Here is an 18437-nt window from a genome sequence, read left to right as displayed (position 1 = left end):
AACCTAGAAGTGGGCATTTCCTATAAAATAGGGAGACATGCTAGGGATCTGTGAACCATTTGACTGGGCCCCGAGTGTTAGACAATGTTGATCTGTTAATTACAGTATTGTCTAACTGACCAGCCTTCTGTCCCTCCTACATACTCAACCTAAAATGAAGGGGCAGGGAGGAGAAGGTTGGAAGACTGCTTTGAGCCAGTACAGTATCTAACTAATTGGCAACCACCACATCATGATGTTGGCTCCATCCTTCTTGAATCTGGGTTCACACATTGAAAATACTGTACAATCAAAGACAAAAGTTTTAGTTGCGGTTTTGTCACAAAGATTAAATATAACTCGTGAAACATTATGAGAGCCCTACCACAAGGCAGAGCGCACCAAAAGTTTTAGCCTTTCGGCATATGTTTTCTCCAAATTTCACGACATGACTTTTGCCTTTCATTGTACATACATTTTGATTCCAATTGACTAAACATGAATGTCTTCAGGCTATGCCAGAAAAAGGGTATTTAGGGATCATTCCTCCATTTCTAGCTCAACACCCTTTGTCAAGTGGCTAATTGAATCCAAAGCCACCTGAAAACAGAGGAAGGGGGGGCAGGGGGGTGCAGCAAAAGATTCAGGACTGAAAAGCAGAACCCATTACTCCTCCATTGATCTTTTCTTATGTTTACACTCTATATGTAGGCTAGCATTGTCTGGCATGATGTTTGGCCCAATAATAAAAAACACAACTTGTGGTCACTTAATAGACTACAGTACCAAGGTTTCAGAAGAGTCAGATACATGTTCACTAATCTTTGAAATGATGTTGCAAAGTAAACTTGTTTCCTTAAACAAATATCTATTCTACTGTAACCACTCCTGATAACTCAACATTAGGGACAAGTGATTTTGAAGCATTTACAGCAGAGATGATCAGACACAGGTGTTCACTGTCATGGTCAGTGAAGAAATGATATGTTTTCAGTGTGAGAATGAGGTTTTGTGCAGATTCATAGAGCATGGAGCCAGTGTCATGGTGTAATAGCCACTGATTGACTAAACACGTGCTAAAAGCAAACATCCAGTCTTCTCTAGATGAGATGGGTAGGATGTGTTACAAGGAACCACCTGGCTACATAATGTGTTATATAGAACTATCTCTTTAGGCTGGGTTATGAAGGAGAATCAATTCTTCCTTCTTGTACAATTGATCTTAATATTAAATATCTTTAGGTTCCAACTGATGGATTACTACTTCGTGGCAACTATAATACAATCACTCTTGCTGTATACGGCCATTTAACAAAAGTTCAGAGAGAGCCTACTCCGCCCAAATCAACTAAACGTGGAGAAGTTGTTCCTCATCCACCCCCAGAAAAAGTCAACACACATGATCGAATCAGGGACTGGCTGGAGGATACTCAGGAGTGTGTAAGTCTCTCCTCTTCGCTGTGTGTAACTCTGTAGAATACTTTAGTATTTTGAATGTTTCTATGTAGTGTATACATAGATGTTATGTAGTTTTCTTCTGCGTTTTGAAGATTATACCATGTTACTTCCTCGCATGCTCTTCACCTCGTATTCAGTATAGATTTTTGTTTATGCTGCATGTCTGTCATTAGAATTTATTTCTACAGCGCAAGCAGCAGCCATTTTCCCATGATCCTTCAGAGGATGCTCAGCCAGAGTGGGACTCAAAGGTTAGATTTTAGTCAGACTGTTGCAGATTTTTCCTCTTTATTTTTGTAGTCCTTGCAACAGTTTTTGTTCTCAACATGCTAGAAGTAGGAAAGTGATATTTCAAAATTGATTTATCATTTTTTTTAGTATTGATGTGGTAAATTATATTATATACTGTATACAGTATGTGGCTTCCATATGTTATATTGGGAAGTTAGCCATGTTGTTTTTAATTTATTATTGACTTATGTTCTTTTTCTTTCTTGTATGTCTTCTTCATAGCCTCCAAGATCACCCCTGGAATATGAAGAAACCAAACAATGGGATGAGGAACACGTAGAGCACACCCGGGAGTATGACCGCGACCGAGAGAGAGAAAGAGAAAGGGAGAGGGACCAAAGAAACTATAGAGGAGAAAACAGAGATAGGGAGAGAGATCGGGAAAGAGAGAGAGACAGAGATCGAGAGAGAAGAAGATCTGTTGAAAGATCATGGAGCAGAGAAAGATCTTGGGAACGAAGTGAACGTAGCGGTTCCCGGAGAGACTCAAGGCGAGATAGTGTCCGTGAAGGTGATCGAGAAAGGGACAGAGACCGTGAACGTGAAAAAGAATTTGATAGAGAGAGAGACAGAGAACGGGATTATGAGAGAGAAAGGGATCATGAAAGAGATAGAGAAAAAGAAAGAGACAGAGAAAGAGACAGGGAAAAAGAAAGAGAAAGAATAAGAACTAGAGGAAGAGACAGAGAAAGAGACCGGGATCGTGAACGTGAACGACGTCACAGCCGTGAGAGCAGAGAGCACTTTGAAGAAGAGAGATTATCAACCCAAGAACCTCCACCATCAAGAGGAAGACACAGTATGGAGTAAGTGTAACCTTTCAAATATAAGAATTTTTTCAACACCTTTCAGGATTGAGCTTCAAATTGTTTGCTGGTCCCAGGATAGTGAGTTTTCAAAACTAATATTTTTGTCTTACAAAGTTGTAAATGATTGCCCATTATACGGTGGTCCCTCGGTTAACGAACGGTTCGATTAACGAAATTTCTGTGAACGAATTAGCTCCCATAAGGATTTTCAGTTCGATTAACGAATAAAACTTTGATTAACGAAATCCTTATGACAAACACGCTTTGTTGTGCGCATCAGCTGATCGGCTAGTCCGCCAATTCGTTTCCAGTGAAGTAAATACAGTGATCCCTCGGTTAACGAGCGCCTCGGTTAACGAAATTTCGGTTAACGAATTACCTTCCATAAGATTGTTAACTTCGGTTAACGAGCATTCCCTCGATTAACGAATTCCTTACGAGCGCCGCTCAACACTAGCTGTCGATTTAGTCCGCTAATACAGTGCCGGGTAATCGGTTCTAGGGCTTAAATTCCTTACTATTTTAGTAAATATGAAGAAGTTTGTACTATTCAATAATTTTAAAAGTCTTATATTCAAATTTTTAGTAATTTTAACAATTATTTAACTTAATTTAAGTACAGGGGAAACTAGTTTTTAGCGCGCCAAACAGCCTGTCAACACACCATACAGGCGTCAGTCTCTGTGTCTTTTCAGTGGAGGTAACATCTTGCTTCAGACTCTCTTCAACATAAATGCTTTTTTCTGTGTTTCCAGTCAAATTATTGGTAATTTTGAAATTTATTTTACATATTGATGATATATAGCACAGTGCAGTGTTGATTTAAAGAAAATAATCTTGAATTACACCAAGTGAACAAAAATTTTTTGGGTGAAATGGCAGCATGGGGCGACCTCTCTTCCACCCCAATGCCTTCTCTTCTCCCTTCTCCTCCACCCCCATTCTAATTCCCATCATCATCATCATCATCAACCAGGAGCCTTCTACATGCACACCTCAATGTAAGTGTACTTTACTGCATTTATTTTTAGTTTGTATGTAATTTTCGGTGAGCTGGAACCAATTACCAAAAAGCCATTGAAACAATGGGGTTAAAATTTTTTCGGTTAATGAGCAACCTTCTGGAACGAATTGTGCTCGTTAACCGAGGGATCACTGTATCGAGAAAGTTGGTCTTGAATATTTCTGCATTTTTTATATTAAAATTATTGGTCATTCTGAAATTTAGTTAACATATTACTAATATAGAAAGTACAGGGAACAGTTTTTGTGTGCCCATCAGCTGATTGAATCACCCAACAACCCTTCTCAGTTTAACTTTGTTTATGGGTGAGTGAACATCGATTTTGTTGGTCTCTTGAATATTTTTGCATTTTTACATTAAAATTATTGGTCACTCTGAAATTTAGTTAATATATTTTGGTAATATACAGTGCAGAAATTATTATGAAACATGAAGAAGGCGTTAGAACCAATGCACTCTGTAAAGAATATGGCATGTCATCATCGACTGCCTCTACAATCAGCTGTTTGATATGTAAACAAAGCTGCCGATAATATGACATACACACATCAAAGTAAGTTAAAATACTGTTTTCTATTGTTTTTTATTTATTATTGTGCAGTATAATCTACAGTACAGTACTGTATTTAGTTTATATTTAATGTTTTGTTAATTCTATTACAGGTATGTATACTTTTTCTGTGAGTTGGAACCAGTTACCCAATATCCCATTGAAATAATAGATTCGGTTAACGAACGACTCTGTGGAACCAATTGTGTTTGTTAACCGAGGGACCACTGTACTTACAAGTAATGATTAAAAACAGTTACTGTAGACCTCATCTGAAATGCACTAATTACGGAAGGGAATTTCTGGATTGAATGAATTTCCAGATTTCTTGGAGAATGTTCCTTGGGAATGAAAATTAAAAAATTATGACAGCTTTAACACTTTCACTGCAGCTGGCTTATGACCAGCACCCACTTAATGTGCGGTGGATTTTTGGATATTCCAAAAATATACATATACACTACAATACAGTCGACCCTTGCGATTCACGGGTTTTCGATTCGCAATTCCGATGATTCGCGGTAAGCAGATGGTGGCTAGCTTGTGAGCCTTTTCCCGCAGCACGACGAGTTACCCCACGCACATCTCGTGTTGTACTCTCAAAACTTTAGTGTTAAGTGGCCCTTAAAAGACTGCCTAGTGTCAGTGCTAGTGGAGTGAAATGTAAAAGGCAGAAGTCAGTGATGACCCTGACAAAGAAAGTTGAATTATTAGATAAGTTAAAAGAGGGGATGAGTGCTGCTGTGGCTGGTTGATTGTTTGGTGTAATAAGTATACAGTAGTGCACTAAGGTAGTATAAGTTGCCATTTGTGGTTTACTCCATTCCTTGAACCCTGACCCCCGCGAATAACAAGGGTTTACTGTATACAGCACTGTACTGTATATCATATGTTGACTTTCATTGAATAGATTACAGTACTCATCTCAGATTGCAGAAATGTTTAACTCTTCTCAATAGAGTTATCCCTATACTTACCATGCAGCATATTACCAAGCATTTTAGTAGCAACTAGCAGGGCAGCACTGCCAGATGCACAAGCATAGTACATTATACATTAATGTGTTTTTCAGTCTTAATTGAGTTTTTTCTTGTTTCCATTACACCAGTGCAGTAGAATACTGTACATCACTGTTTGTGTTAGCACATAGCAAATTGTATAATTTTATATTTTTTATATATTGTACCTTTATTATCCAAGGTATACATCTGAATACAACCATGTGCTTAGGATAGAAATAATTACCCAAAACATACTGTATACTCACTAGCGTAGCTAGGGGGGGGGCGGCCGCCCCGGCGGCACTTTTGGGTCTGCTCATCACCCATATCTGCAGCTACTGGAGACGTTAATCCATCCCTTTGTATCGGCGGCAAGTTAATCCTTGTCGTGTCTGACCTAACACCTGACCCACATCATCACGGCCACGTCATGAGCTACACCCTTGCTATGCCCCCGCCACACACACAACCTGTAACCTGTTGAGGATTAAGGAAACTTATAAAGTTTAAGTATGTTTGGTGTGTATTTAAAGCATACTATATTTGAGTATGTGAAAGTACAGTAATATTATAATGGTACACAAACTATTTAATATATATATATATATATATATATATATAAGAGTGAGTCACTGTGCAATATGTATTTTTTGTGGGGGCACGGGGGGGGGGGGCAACTCAAGGGCCGCCCCGGGCGGCACACACTCTAGCTACGCCACTGTGTATACTTTTTCTTTACATTTCCAGTAGTTTTCCTGTGTATGATAATATGCCTCTAAACAAGGGTAGATACACAAAGAGACATAACATTGGAGACATTTATAAGATGTTTCCTATTGTTTCTGAGAAGAGGGAGGGGGGGCATGTGATGTACCATCACACATGTGACATCTTCTCCATAAGTCAAGAGTTCCTCAACTAATCCAAAATGATCATGTCGACCTAAATAATACCTGTTATTAAGTCTAGCAGTGGCAATTTATGATCTGTCTTCATCTGGTGCAAGTAATAAGCATTCGACAGTGACACATCCATCAAGTGAAAGAAAAACTTTTCATGGTCTTTGATTGGGTACCTGACTTTACAGTTAGGAAGGTGAAGACTGGTGTCCACACTGATTCCTTGTATTTATACTGAAGGTTTAGTCTTCATTGTGCTGTATCTGCACCCTTCATAATGAGCTATCAGGTTTATTAGATCCACCTTCACTGTCAACATTTTAAGGTTATGAGTGTATGTATGTAATGTTATGGTATGTATTTACTGCTCAAAGGGTTAACTTAGGTATCACTGCTAATATATGTGCTGTTTTGTGTGTGTAGAATTTATTTCCTGCATTTTACAACTGATACATTCCTGTTATCACAGAGAATGGGATGATAGACGATCAGAGAGGTCAGATAGGTCAGGTCGTCGTCCACGCACACCTACTGAAACCCAGCCAGCACCTGGTGGTTCTCCATATCATGGAGAAAATTTCAGTGAAGAAGGAAGTCATGGTGGCACGCCCCATGAATATCGTGAGAGAGAGGTACAAGAAGGACGAGATAGAGAGAGGGAATCCAGAGAGTTTGAAGCAAGAGAACAGCAAACTGTGTTGCCCCCACTGCCAACAGGAGAAGATATGGAGGCCATTAGTGATGATGAAGACCTTCCGGATCTCCCACCAGAGACGGGTGAGGTTGAGGAGGAGTACCCACCAGAGGACTGCATGGAAGAAATGGGAATTGATGAAACTCAACAAGATGAAGGTAAATCCTAAATGTTATTTTAGTAGTGACTTAATAAGTTTGGTAAAATTTTCTCATAAGACAAGGAGTTGCTATCCGTGCTGTGCTACTGTCAAGAGATGCTATGGCTATAAGTCTAATTGACTATCACATGTGAATCAGGTGGACTGCAGGAGGAGCATGGCAGCTCCTTCACCTCTCAGGTTGTTCAACCACACTTGTCAGCACACATCATACTCTCGAATTCTTTTTGAAGAACATTTAAGTTGTAACATGTTGCCCTGAAATGTTAGATGATACAACATATTAACATACAAATTTAAAACCATCACTTCAACAAACCACATTAAGTTGATATGTTCATTCTATTCTTTATTTTAAAGCAACTGTTGATATTATTACTAATTAATGTACACAAAAGCATTCTCTTAACCTTTTCAATGTCAAGTTTGACTAATGTCAAAGGAAGATTTATTACTGTTTAGCTTGATTCTCTTCATGGCCATCAAACAATACAGCTCCTTCCCGACTTACGACGGGGTTAGGGATCCAAATCCAGGTCGTAAGTCGAAAATGCAAAAAATAATACATATAAATTCTAAAATGAAGTACAGTACAGTAAAGGTAATCAATAGTGAAGAATGGATACAGTGTTACTGTGCACTTACCTTTAATGTAGTCAGCTGAATGCACACGGGGCCCCATAATTTTCTATTTACAGGTATACATGGAGACTATATTAATTGGATGGAGCAGAGGAGGAGACAGGGCTGGGTGGGACATCAGTGTCGCTTTCTTCAGACAGGTTTATGTACAGGGGAAACTTGCTGGTTGAAGGTATTGGATCATCTTGAGGGAGTGAAGAGGCAGCACTGGTGGGGCGTGAGGAGACAGCACTGGGGGACTTCTTAAAATAAATGTCCAATTTAGACTGCACAGTTTGTTTTTTCTTTTCATTATAAATTTCTCTGTAGCAAGCAAGTGCATCTTGGATCATTCTGCCAACTTTGGCATAACACTCATAATTTTGATCCATTATGTCAAACATTTGCATCCCCTTATTAATTGTAGCAAATGTCTGCCATTTGCTTCACTGAAAAATTTTTGGGGGGTGCAGGTTCTTCTACATTTAGACTCTCTTCTTCCTCTGCATTTTTCTGTGCTTCCAGTTTGATAAGATCCTCGTTACTGAGCTCTTCTGCTACACTTTCAACCAACTGTTCAACATCTTCATTACCAATTTTTTTCTTTTCATTATAAATTTCTCTGTAGCAAGCAAGTGCATCTTGGATCATTCTGCCAACTTTGGCATAACACTCATAATTTTGATCCATTATGTCAAACATTTGCATCCCCTTATTAATTGTAGCAAATGTCTGCCATTTGCTTCACTGAAAAATTTTTGGGGGGTGCAGGTTCTTCTACATTTAGACTCTCTTCTTCCTCTGCATTTTTCTGTGCTTCCAGTTTGATAAGATCCTCGTTACTGAGCTCTTCTGCTACACTTTCAACCAACTGTTCAACATCTTCATTACCAATTTCTAACTCAAGCTGTTGACCCAACTCCACTTTCTTGTTACTAATCTCAGAAATTACTTCATCCTCATTAAATCCTCTGAAATTGTTCACATATCTTTTCAAGACTTTCTTCCATATTCCATTCATGCACTGTCCTGTAACCTCATCCCATGCTGCACTAATGTTCTTTATACATTTCAAAATGTTGTAGTCCTTCCAAAACTCTCTGAGCGTTTTCTCACCTTCAGTAGCAGCAACAGCCTGAGCGAAGTTCGTACGTAAATAATTAGCTTTAAAAGCTGCAATAGCACCTTGACCCATGGGTTGGATGACAGAGGTAGTGTTAGGTGGAATGTAGACTACCTTAACATGAGGGGGTGCATGTCGTCCAGGTGTGGTGGGTGTCCTGGAACATTATCCAAAATTAACAAAATCTTGAATGCAATCCCTTGTTGTAGACAATACTCCTTGGCTCGTGGAATGAAACAAGTCATGAACCAATCCTCAAACAGTACTAGGGTCATCCACGCTTTCTTGTTACTGCGATAAAACACTGGCAGTGTGTGCTTGCTGACATGTTTAAAAGCCCTTGGGTTCTCTGAATGATAGATCATGAAGGGCTTTATCTTGAAACCAGCTACATTCCTCCCCAACAGAAGTGTAATTCGGTCCTTGAATCCTGGCATTGTTTTCGCCTCTTTGTGGATGTACTGTATGTCCGTTCAGGCATGAAGTTCCATAATAATCCAGTTTCATCCACATTGAATATTTGCTCTGGCAAATAATTTCCCTCCTCGATGACACGATCTAGCTCCTCCTTAAAAGTTTCGGCAGCACCAACATCAGCACTAGCTGGCTCTCCACTCACCTTTACATTATGTAAACTGTAGTGGTTCTTAAATCTGTTAAACCACCCATGACTTGCTGTGAAGGTTTGGTAGCACTCATCTCCTGCCTGCTTCTTCAGGCTTTCGAAAAGGCTTCTTGCCTTAGCCTGTAGGGTTAGAAGGCTCAAGGGTACACGCTTTTGTACCTGGTCTTTCATCCATATTACAAGTAATTTTTCCATCTCATGAATGGGACCTTCTCTTTTCTTCGTTATTATAGTTCCCTTTATAGGTGCTAATCCTCTCACTACCTCACGAATACGTTCCTTGTCCTTCAAAATAGTAGATATGATCAAGTGCGAGAAGCCTAGGTCGCGTGAAATGGTTGCTACAGTTTTTCCATTTCATACTGCATTATTATCTTCATTTTCATCTGAAGAGTAATTGACTGTCTCCTTTTCTTCTGAGCACCACCAGCACTCTCACTTCTGTGCTTTCCAGTCATTCTAAAGTGAATTAGATACGAAAATAATGACAGTACACAGCGCAATCAGTTGTGGGAACAATGACAGCCAAACACCAACTAAGCGCTCTACGGCGTGGGTGCTGTAGCCACGAGGCGATCCAAGCCACGTGATGCTCTCGTACGGGATGGAAACGTTTCGGTCTAGAAAATAAGCCCGTTCATTGAAAAAACTTTTGGTACCAACTGCGGCGGTCATATGTGCAGGTGGTCGTACCGACTGAGGCAGGTCGTAAGTGAGGGTGGTCGTAGGTCGAGTTGGTCGTAAGTCGGGGAGTAGCTGTATTCCCTTTATTGTAGAGTCCAACAATCCTTCCATGGCCTTGAAACATCCCTCCAGTATGTGCTGCCAAATGTTCGCAACACTGATAAATATGTACATAAACAAACTGAGCCAACAAGTAAGAGTCCACCCACACCTTCTATACAATGGTGATTTATTCTGGTACTATTGATTGACACTTCCAAACAAGTCATTCACTCAACCCATTAAATCACTGTTTATCTCACTGATTATCTAAAGCCTTTAAGGGAATAAAGGCACAATTTCAGATGATTTTTTTTTAATAACTGAACAAGCACAAAATCTGGAATGATGCAGATATCATTTTTTATTGTCCTTAATGCCAAACAAGTACAAAAGAACATCATAAAAGTAAATTGGCAAGTCTATGCTATGTAGTGGTTTTTGTCACAGTAGCCATCCATAAACCCACATGTTAAAATGTGGGTGATGTATATTTTACTTATTCAAAATGAAATGACCACATTTGGGTGCAAGGGCTAATTAGACAGAACTCTTGCCTCCAGAGGATAACTTTTGCATATACTGTATACTCTTCCTCTTTTGAGGCAAGTGGTTGTTTACAGGGAGGGATGGGTGAATGTAAGCTCAAACCCAAGCTGCCAAGAGGAAGGATGAGGCCTGATAGACCAACCCCAAAATTCTGCCATGTGCATTAATGAGAACTGTCTGGCTATAGAATTAGCTAGAAAATGGATGTTAGATCATTTCTATCTTTTTTTTTTCACTCATGTAAGTCTTTTCCCACTATGATAGAGGGGGGCCAAAATCAAGAGCAAAGACAGGATAAAGTAAAGATAATTGAAATACTGTACTGTACTATACTGTACTGCATATAATATTTCCAGTTGAGGATGTTGAAGGATTTGGTTATGAAGAGATTATCAGTGATGAAGAAGAACTTCCTGAATACCAGTATGAAGAAGAATGGCTGGTGGATGAGTGGGAAGACTGGTTAAAGCCTTTTAATCCAAGCCAGTTCCAGATGGTTGGGTTGCAGTACCTTGTGAGTCCTACACTCACTGACTACCAAGTGGAGTGTCAGAGATGGAAGGCGAGGTTTGAGTTGGAAGGACAAGATTTGGAAGAGGAACCTCATCAGGTCAGTTGAGGCAGTCAGTTATATTACCAGTATTGATTTTCCAACATGCACAAGCTATGGGATATGCAATAAGGGATTAAATGCAGTTTAATTACACTGCATTATGTACAAACAAGTCCAAGTGTTCCATTACTCAAGTGGATATGGTTATGCTAGGCCTGAGCACATGCATATCAGAATCTCTTAGCAAACCTTTTGTATTTTCTAAAGTCATGTGACAGGTTTAATCATCTATACTCTGCATGAACTAAGAGATGGGATATTTTTTAACTGAATTTAATCCTTGCAGGCTGTCAAGCTTGAAAGTCTACTTACTGAGGCAGTCATCCCTAAGTTTACTGCAGAAGAGAACGTAGTAGAGACAGAAACAGGAGAAGCCAGGGAAGAAGAGGGGGAAAAATGGGTACAGGCCATGGAACATGTTTGTCAACTTCTTCCCAAAGGTCTTCCATTCTTGGTGGCTAAAACTGGAAATGGTAAATCTGAATTTTTTTTTATCAGTGTTTGTGAGATGTGTTGAAGATGTAATGTCTTGGCTAGTACTTTACAGAGGAAGATAGGATAGGGGTGATGTAGAGATGACTTTTCTGTCACTTCTCACATTCCAATCCAGGAAATGAATCATTCCCTTGTTTTAATCTTAATATGTTACTAACAGTTCAGTATTACTTTCTTTGAATTATGTTTTGAAATATGTTAAACTTTATCTTAACAGATATATGTAACACACTCTGTGACTGGGTTGACATTGGTTTGGACTTCGAGAGAGCTCTTTTCCAAGAGCAGCCAGTTTACAAGGTATTGTCCTTATACTTAATTTTTACCTGGTACAGTACTATTCTCTAACAAAATTACTTCTTTTTTACAAAGATTTTAGGCATTATCTAGAAATCATTTAGAAAGAAAGTGATGTACCACATAGTCTGCCAACACAGAGCCAGAGGGCAGCAGCGCACCCTCCTCCCGCTCTACCCCCACCCGGGAGGTGGCACCAGCTCCGCCTACCAGCCGGGAGGAGGCGAGTGCCGTGTAAATACTGACATTACTAACCACACCCTGCAAAATACAGTGTACTTAGCAAATGCTGCAGCTTCTGAGAGTGGAGGGGGCAGGGGTGGAGTTACTACTAAGAGCAGAGACATTTCCAAGAACAAATTCTGGCTTGAATGTCATGTACAGTACACTAATACGGGCACGTTCCTTGATAAGAGAGAGGACTTTGAAACACTACTGAAGGTACACCAACCCGATATTGTAGGGGTTGTAGAACTGTTGTACAAGAACAGGAGAATCAACCCAGAGGAATGTGAGTTCAGTATTGCTGGATATGACTCATTTATGAACCTTTCTCAAGAAACTTGCAAGAGGGGTGTGGTTATCTATGCTAGGCAAGACCTTAGAGCCAGTCAGGCGAGGGTACAGGGAGAGGATGTTTATCTACCCGAAATTATGATTTGAAAAATAACCAAAATACAGTAACCATAACTCCTACCACAGCCTGGTAGGGAGAGCGCTAGGGGGTTGTGGCCGCCCCAGCTGACTCCTGGAGGCATGCGATTTGAATTTTTCCCGGGACCCAGATTCATATAAGCGAGAGAAGTTTTCATAAGAGGTGGTAATTTAGGAAATTTGTACAAGCTAATTTTTGTATCTCGAACGTTCATATAGCGAGGGATATCTGTATCTTAGATTTTTGTATGGCCAACATATTCTTTGCCCAAGGTTTTCAGGTAACTCAGTTCTTGGATAATTATATGGTAGTTTTCCTTTGAGAGAAATTTAGTAAGAATCATTGATGAATTTATTGTCTGCAAATGTGAGGATATACTGTAGAAGAAAATGGAATTACATCTTTAATTAATATTCACAGATTCGTCACATCAAGGCTGGTGTTCGACTTACACAACTGATGTTGCAATGTTCTTGTGACCTGACAAGACTACTCCTGAATCGTAATATAATGGAAAGGCTATATTCCTTGTATTACAAACCACATATGGCACTCTCCATCAAACTACTAGTTCTCAAGTATGTTATATTGAGCAGTTCCAAACTCTAATTTAAGTTTGTTATTTATAATGTAATGTACTTACCTGTCTGTGTAACACTAAATATTAAGAGTGTAGAGTGGTGTGTTAGCCCATTTGAGTTGGGGAATATTTTCAGGATTAATTGAATGTTCAAATTGATTAATTCTATTTAAGAACTTTCAACAACCTGGAGGAAAAGTAATTGATTCCTGTGTTCAGCCATTATTCTATTGCTCAATTTTGAACAGGCAGGCAGGGCTTCCTACCCTTTTTGACTTTGGTCAGAATCTTTCCCCTGTTCATGTTCCTGCATTATTAGTTTTGTTTCATTCAGATTACTTAAGGAGAATCATTGAGTCCCTTGTTTGGTCATTTGTGAACTCTTTCCATGTTTATCAACCTGAGTGGTACAGTACAGTACTTATAAATACAATTACAGTATGGTATATACATATATATTTCGTGGATTAGAGAAGTTGTCACTTGACTCTCTTCTGATAGGAGCCATGTGGCTGGTTATTATGGGTTTGTTTTAAAAAAATACTCTTTCCCAAATGTTCATGGATGACATCAGGACTGTATGGCAAGGGAAAGTAGGGGGCACATAATATGCTATTGACATAGTTGGCAGAATAAAAAGGTTGACCTATCTCATTAATATTTATCTGACTAAACCTGAAACTTTAAGTAGCATATTCATCTTCTAAATATAACTGTCTATGAGTTACAAGATGTTACCTGACACAGTTCACAATTCAGCAATGGGGAAGTAATCCAAGAAATTTATTTTTCTGGCAGAACTCATAGTAAGGCACCTCAAATACTTTCTTTCCCAGTGTTTTATGCTTTAATCAGTTATAAAATGAATCACAGTTGGCAGAGTTTACCTGAACAGTTGGAAGCATAGCTTTTAATGTGATTGATTAGACACATTTACTAAAAGGCTTTCTATCTCTAAATGACAACTATTGAACCAGATCTTCCCATTTAGGGCAGTTGTTATAATGGGGATGGAACGGTGGTTAGTTTACCCATTACGTCAGAATATCAATCCTTCATGAATTATTATTAGAGGTTGTCTAAGGATATTGCATGCCTGTATTACTAGGAGCCACCTGGCTATAGACTCTGCCGGTGAATGGAACTACTGGATCAGTCCCTATTTTTATATACTTTTATAAACATATATAATATGATTTTTTTTACATATTTTGTAAGTATCAAGTGCATACAATCATTAAAATTTTTATTAGGTGACTGTTCAAATGGACTTCAATCAGTTAGTGCCAGTACTGTTGAGCCCTGGTCAAAAATGGTTAAGTTAGGTTGCAACTATTTGGATTGGTGCCAATTTAACCTGCAGCAAAATATAGATTACAATCAGTGAGTTTTAATTTTCATCTCCTCAGAACTATTGACACAATCACAAGAACACCATTGGGACTAAGATTCTTTCTGGGAGAGTCTGAAGATATACTTGAAGAAAAAAAAGAAAAAAATGGGTATGAGCTTATTTTAGAGATGCTTGCCGATGTTCCACAAACCCGAGCTAAGGTAAGTGCAGACTTTTTATGTGTTATTTATTACAATCACATGGATGAACCATGATCCAGTCATACATTCACACAGCATGACTTGATCATCACATAGCCGGCACTCTGTTGTTTCTGATTATTTTAGTCACTTCTGCATTGATTGCTAACAGGCAGTGCAAGGTTTTATTATTACACATACAGGCAAGCCCCAAATTATGGCTGGAAATGATTCTCCAATTTACCATTGTAGGTTGAAATGGGCAGTCTGTGGGATGTGGTATGAAATGGCTGACTGAAACAAAACCACGATGCAGAAGTGCATGCATGTGCAAGGAGGCATGGGGGCCATGCCTAGCTGTAAATAATTGTTCATATTCAGTCACATTGAGTTGTTTGCTAATGCACTAATGCAGTGTGGTTTTATAAGTTTTGTTTTCTTATTTCTCTTTTGAGACATAAGTTAGGTGGGCTTTGCCAGGAGGTCACTTGGCAGGGTAAACTTGCATGCTACCAGTCTCTTTCCTTTAACCATGAAATTGGATTTCATAAATTATTCTGAATGACCTAGAATGATAAAAAAAGATTTCTAAGGTCTAATTAGGAGTTTAGAAGGCAATAGCTGAAAATACTCAGAAATTAGATTGCCAATAATTAAAGAAGCAAAATGTAATTCCCAAACATTGTCAGTAGACAATTAAACAAAATTTTTTTTACCACACAATATCTGACAAAAAATTGTGTTTAATGAATTTTTAAGAAAGTAAAGAGTAGTAATGGTTATGGTCAGTGATGTATTTTGTTGTTTCAGGTGGCCTTGTCAGCTATAGTTAGGAAGGTGCACTTGCTGGAGATTTGCCACCAGCTGAGTGAAGACACGAAGAGTCTCATCAAACATCTGCCACCCTTCGAAGATGATACAAAAGGCAAAGAAGAGGTATATACAAAGGGTAGTATAATATAAGCAAAAGACAGGAGCTTTAAACATCATGTATTTAGAAATGATTAGAATAAAAAAGGTTAATTGATGGCAATAATGAAACAGTGTGTTTGGCCATATTTTTACAGTACTGTAGTTTAGTTGACAATGTACCACATGATATTGTCTTTGGTTATTAGAAAGTTGCATTATCTGTATCTCAGGTCCATGTGAATTCCCCTTTACTCATACCTTAGTCTCTCTCTTCCTGTCTTACTGCTTCTTAGCCCATAGTGTACAGTCGGGGTCAAAAGTCTTGAACACTTGACACTATTTGGCATGTAAGTACCCAAAGATGTTAGGTATTGAGGAGAGTTTTATCCCATTTTATGGTTCTGGCATATGTGATGACAAGTAGTGTTATTAGTATGTCCCAATCATATATGTTTAACTCAGAAGTAGATGCCAGATATTGCCAAGTGTTCAAGACTTTTGACCCCTTAGTGTACAGTTGATGAGCATTGTTTTCTCCTTTTTTTGTTTAACCAGATATTTTTATTTGTCAATGCATGGATATGTCATCTGCTTCAAATAGTAGTTCAACATAAAAAAAGATATCTGACAGGGTGAGTCTGATGACTTCCGAAATTATACGTATAACTCGTGATGTTTCGGAAGGGTTGGTATGCGTGTCTTCACCCACCGCCATTCAGTATCCAACACGGGGTGAGTTGGCATGTAGGAATAAAGTAAACGGTTAACTGATTACTATCACATAGTACAGTCTCTCCTCGACTTACGACTGGGTTCCGTCCCGATGACCAGGTCGTATGTCGAATTGGACGTAATTTGAAAAGGTGAAAATAATACATAGAAATTCTAAAATGGGTGTCTCTTTTTCTTCTCAGCACCGCAAGAACTCTCACTTTTACGCTTGCCAGCCATTTTAAAGGGAATTACAAGCAAAATTTTTGTCAGTACACAGCGCGATCACTAACGTCGGGACTCGAAAATACGTAATGTGAAAAATATTTTATTCGACCATGACCATCATATGTCCGGGTTGTCGTAAGTCGAATATGTCGTAAGTCAAGGAGAGACTGTATAAGGAGACAGGGTGCACATCCCAATACAGGACCTATCATCCGTGGTCTTATACTGTTTCATTCAGAGTATGCAGTGATACTTTTCTTAGCTACTGTACACATGATAGTGTGCCTTAGCATAGTTCACCATGAATTAACATGTTGAGTAATTGATTAACTCTTGAAAGTCTGGGAAAATGTTAGCAATTCAAGGAAAGTAATTCTCCAATCAGCCTTCATTGTCTGTTATGTGCCTTTAACGAAGAACTTAAAAAAATCTATTGGGAGTTTATGTTATTTGCTTACATACAGTATTTTCTCCCCTCTTAACTTCTTGATATGGATCCTTGGTACAAAGTGTTATGAAGATGAGCCACCAGGGAATACTAACAGTTGAGACAGCAAAAAAATGGTTAATAAAAAGATGATAATCCTTGTGAGAGGTTCATATAAAAATTATATGTATGGGTATGTTTAGTAAATTTCATGTGTTGCATTTTCATTGCATTTTTTCTTCATATCCATTTACAATAAGTCCGTGCTTAACGTCGTCCCGCTTAACGTTGTTTCGGTACTATGTCGCTAAACTTTAGATACCAAAAAATGTTTTAACTTTCCAATGATCCGATACTACAGTGATCCCTCAGTTAACGAGCGCCTCGGTTAACGAAATTTCGGTTAACGAATTATCTTCCATAAGATTCTTAACTTCAGTTAACGAGCAATCCCTCGATTCACGAATTCCTTACGAGCGTCCCTCAAAATTTTTTCGCTTGCACACTAGTTGTCATATTAGTTCGCCAATACAGTAATCGGTTCTAGGGCTTAAATTCCCTACTATTTTAGTAAATATCAAGAAGTTTGTACTATTCAATAATTTTAAAAGTCTTATATTAAATTTTTAGTCATTTTAACACTTATTTAACATAATTTAAGTACAGGGAAACTAGTTTTTAGCGTGCCGAACAGCCTGTCAACACACCATACAGGTGTCAGTCTCTGTGTCTTTTCAGTGGAGGTAACATCTTGCTTCAGACTCTTCAACATAAACGCTTTTTTCTGTGTTTCCAGTCAAATTATTGGTCATTTTGAAATTTATTTTACATATTGACAATATATAATGCAGTGCAGTGTTGATTTAAAGAAAATAATCTTGAATTACACCAAGTGAACTAAAATTTTTGGGTGAAATGGCACCATGGGGTGACTTCTCTTCCAACCCACTGCCTTCTCTTCTTCCTTCTCCTCCACCCCCATTCTAATTCCCATCATCATCATCCAGGAGCCTTCTACATACACACCTCAAAGTAAGTGTATTTTACTACCTTTTTTGTTGACTTTAGGCAATTTTCGGTGAGCTGGAACCAATTACCCAAAAATCCATTGAAACGATGGTTTCGGTTAACGAATTTTTCTGTTAACAAGCAACCTTCTAGAACGAATTGTGCTCATTAACCGAGGGACCACTGTAAGTTGTTTTGCGTCGTCATGGACTACTTTCTATGGCGTACCACCCTCTCTTGTCTGGCCGAGCTACGCTCTCCCGGCTCGCCGCAGAGTCTCAGTGACTCGCCACCCTCCTCCGCTCCCACCCTCCTCCGCTCCCACCCTCCTCCTCCGCTCCCACCCTCCTCCTCCGCTCCCACCCTCCTCCTCCGCTCCTGCCATACTCCATCCCCTCCCTCCATCTGCCTCCTCTGCTTCACTGCCTATCATACACTCGCTCTACCACATTGCCCATCGGTGAGTACCAAT

General features: G+C 39.0%; 1 protein-coding gene across 4 annotated transcripts in view; it reads left to right on the top strand.

Annotated features, from left to right (window-relative positions):
• Positions 1–18437, top strand: part of LOC121864982 (protein virilizer-like) — a 43416-nt gene that overhangs the window by 4434 nt on the left and 20545 nt on the right. For 2 of the 4 annotated variants that reach the window (XM_042364229.1, XM_042364228.1), the window contains exons 4-13: positions 1222–1419; positions 1611–1688; positions 1951–2534; positions 6481–6863; positions 10863–11116; positions 11406–11592; positions 11832–11914; positions 12987–13144; positions 14556–14700; positions 15490–15615. In XM_042364229.1, the coding sequence (XP_042220163.1) occupies positions 1222–1419; positions 1611–1688; positions 1951–2534; positions 6481–6863; positions 10863–11116; positions 11406–11592; positions 11832–11914; positions 12987–13144; positions 14556–14700; positions 15490–15615 (2196 nt within the window). The remainder of the gene's footprint in view (positions 1–1221; positions 1420–1610; positions 1689–1950; positions 2535–6480; positions 6864–10862; positions 11117–11405; positions 11593–11831; positions 11915–12986; positions 13145–14555; positions 14701–15489; positions 15616–18437) is intronic. The other 2 variants (XM_042364230.1, XM_042364232.1) reach the window with 2 other exon arrangements.

This window comes from Homarus americanus, unplaced genomic scaffold, assembly GCF_018991925.1.
Source record: "Homarus americanus isolate GMGI-L3 unplaced genomic scaffold, GMGI_Hamer_2.0 scaffold2539, whole genome shotgun sequence".
NCBI classification, from domain to species: Eukaryota; Metazoa; Arthropoda; class Malacostraca; order Decapoda; family Nephropidae; genus Homarus; species Homarus americanus.
Note: the sequence above shows the minus strand (reverse complement) of the source record. Positions and strands in the feature narration are given on the sequence as shown.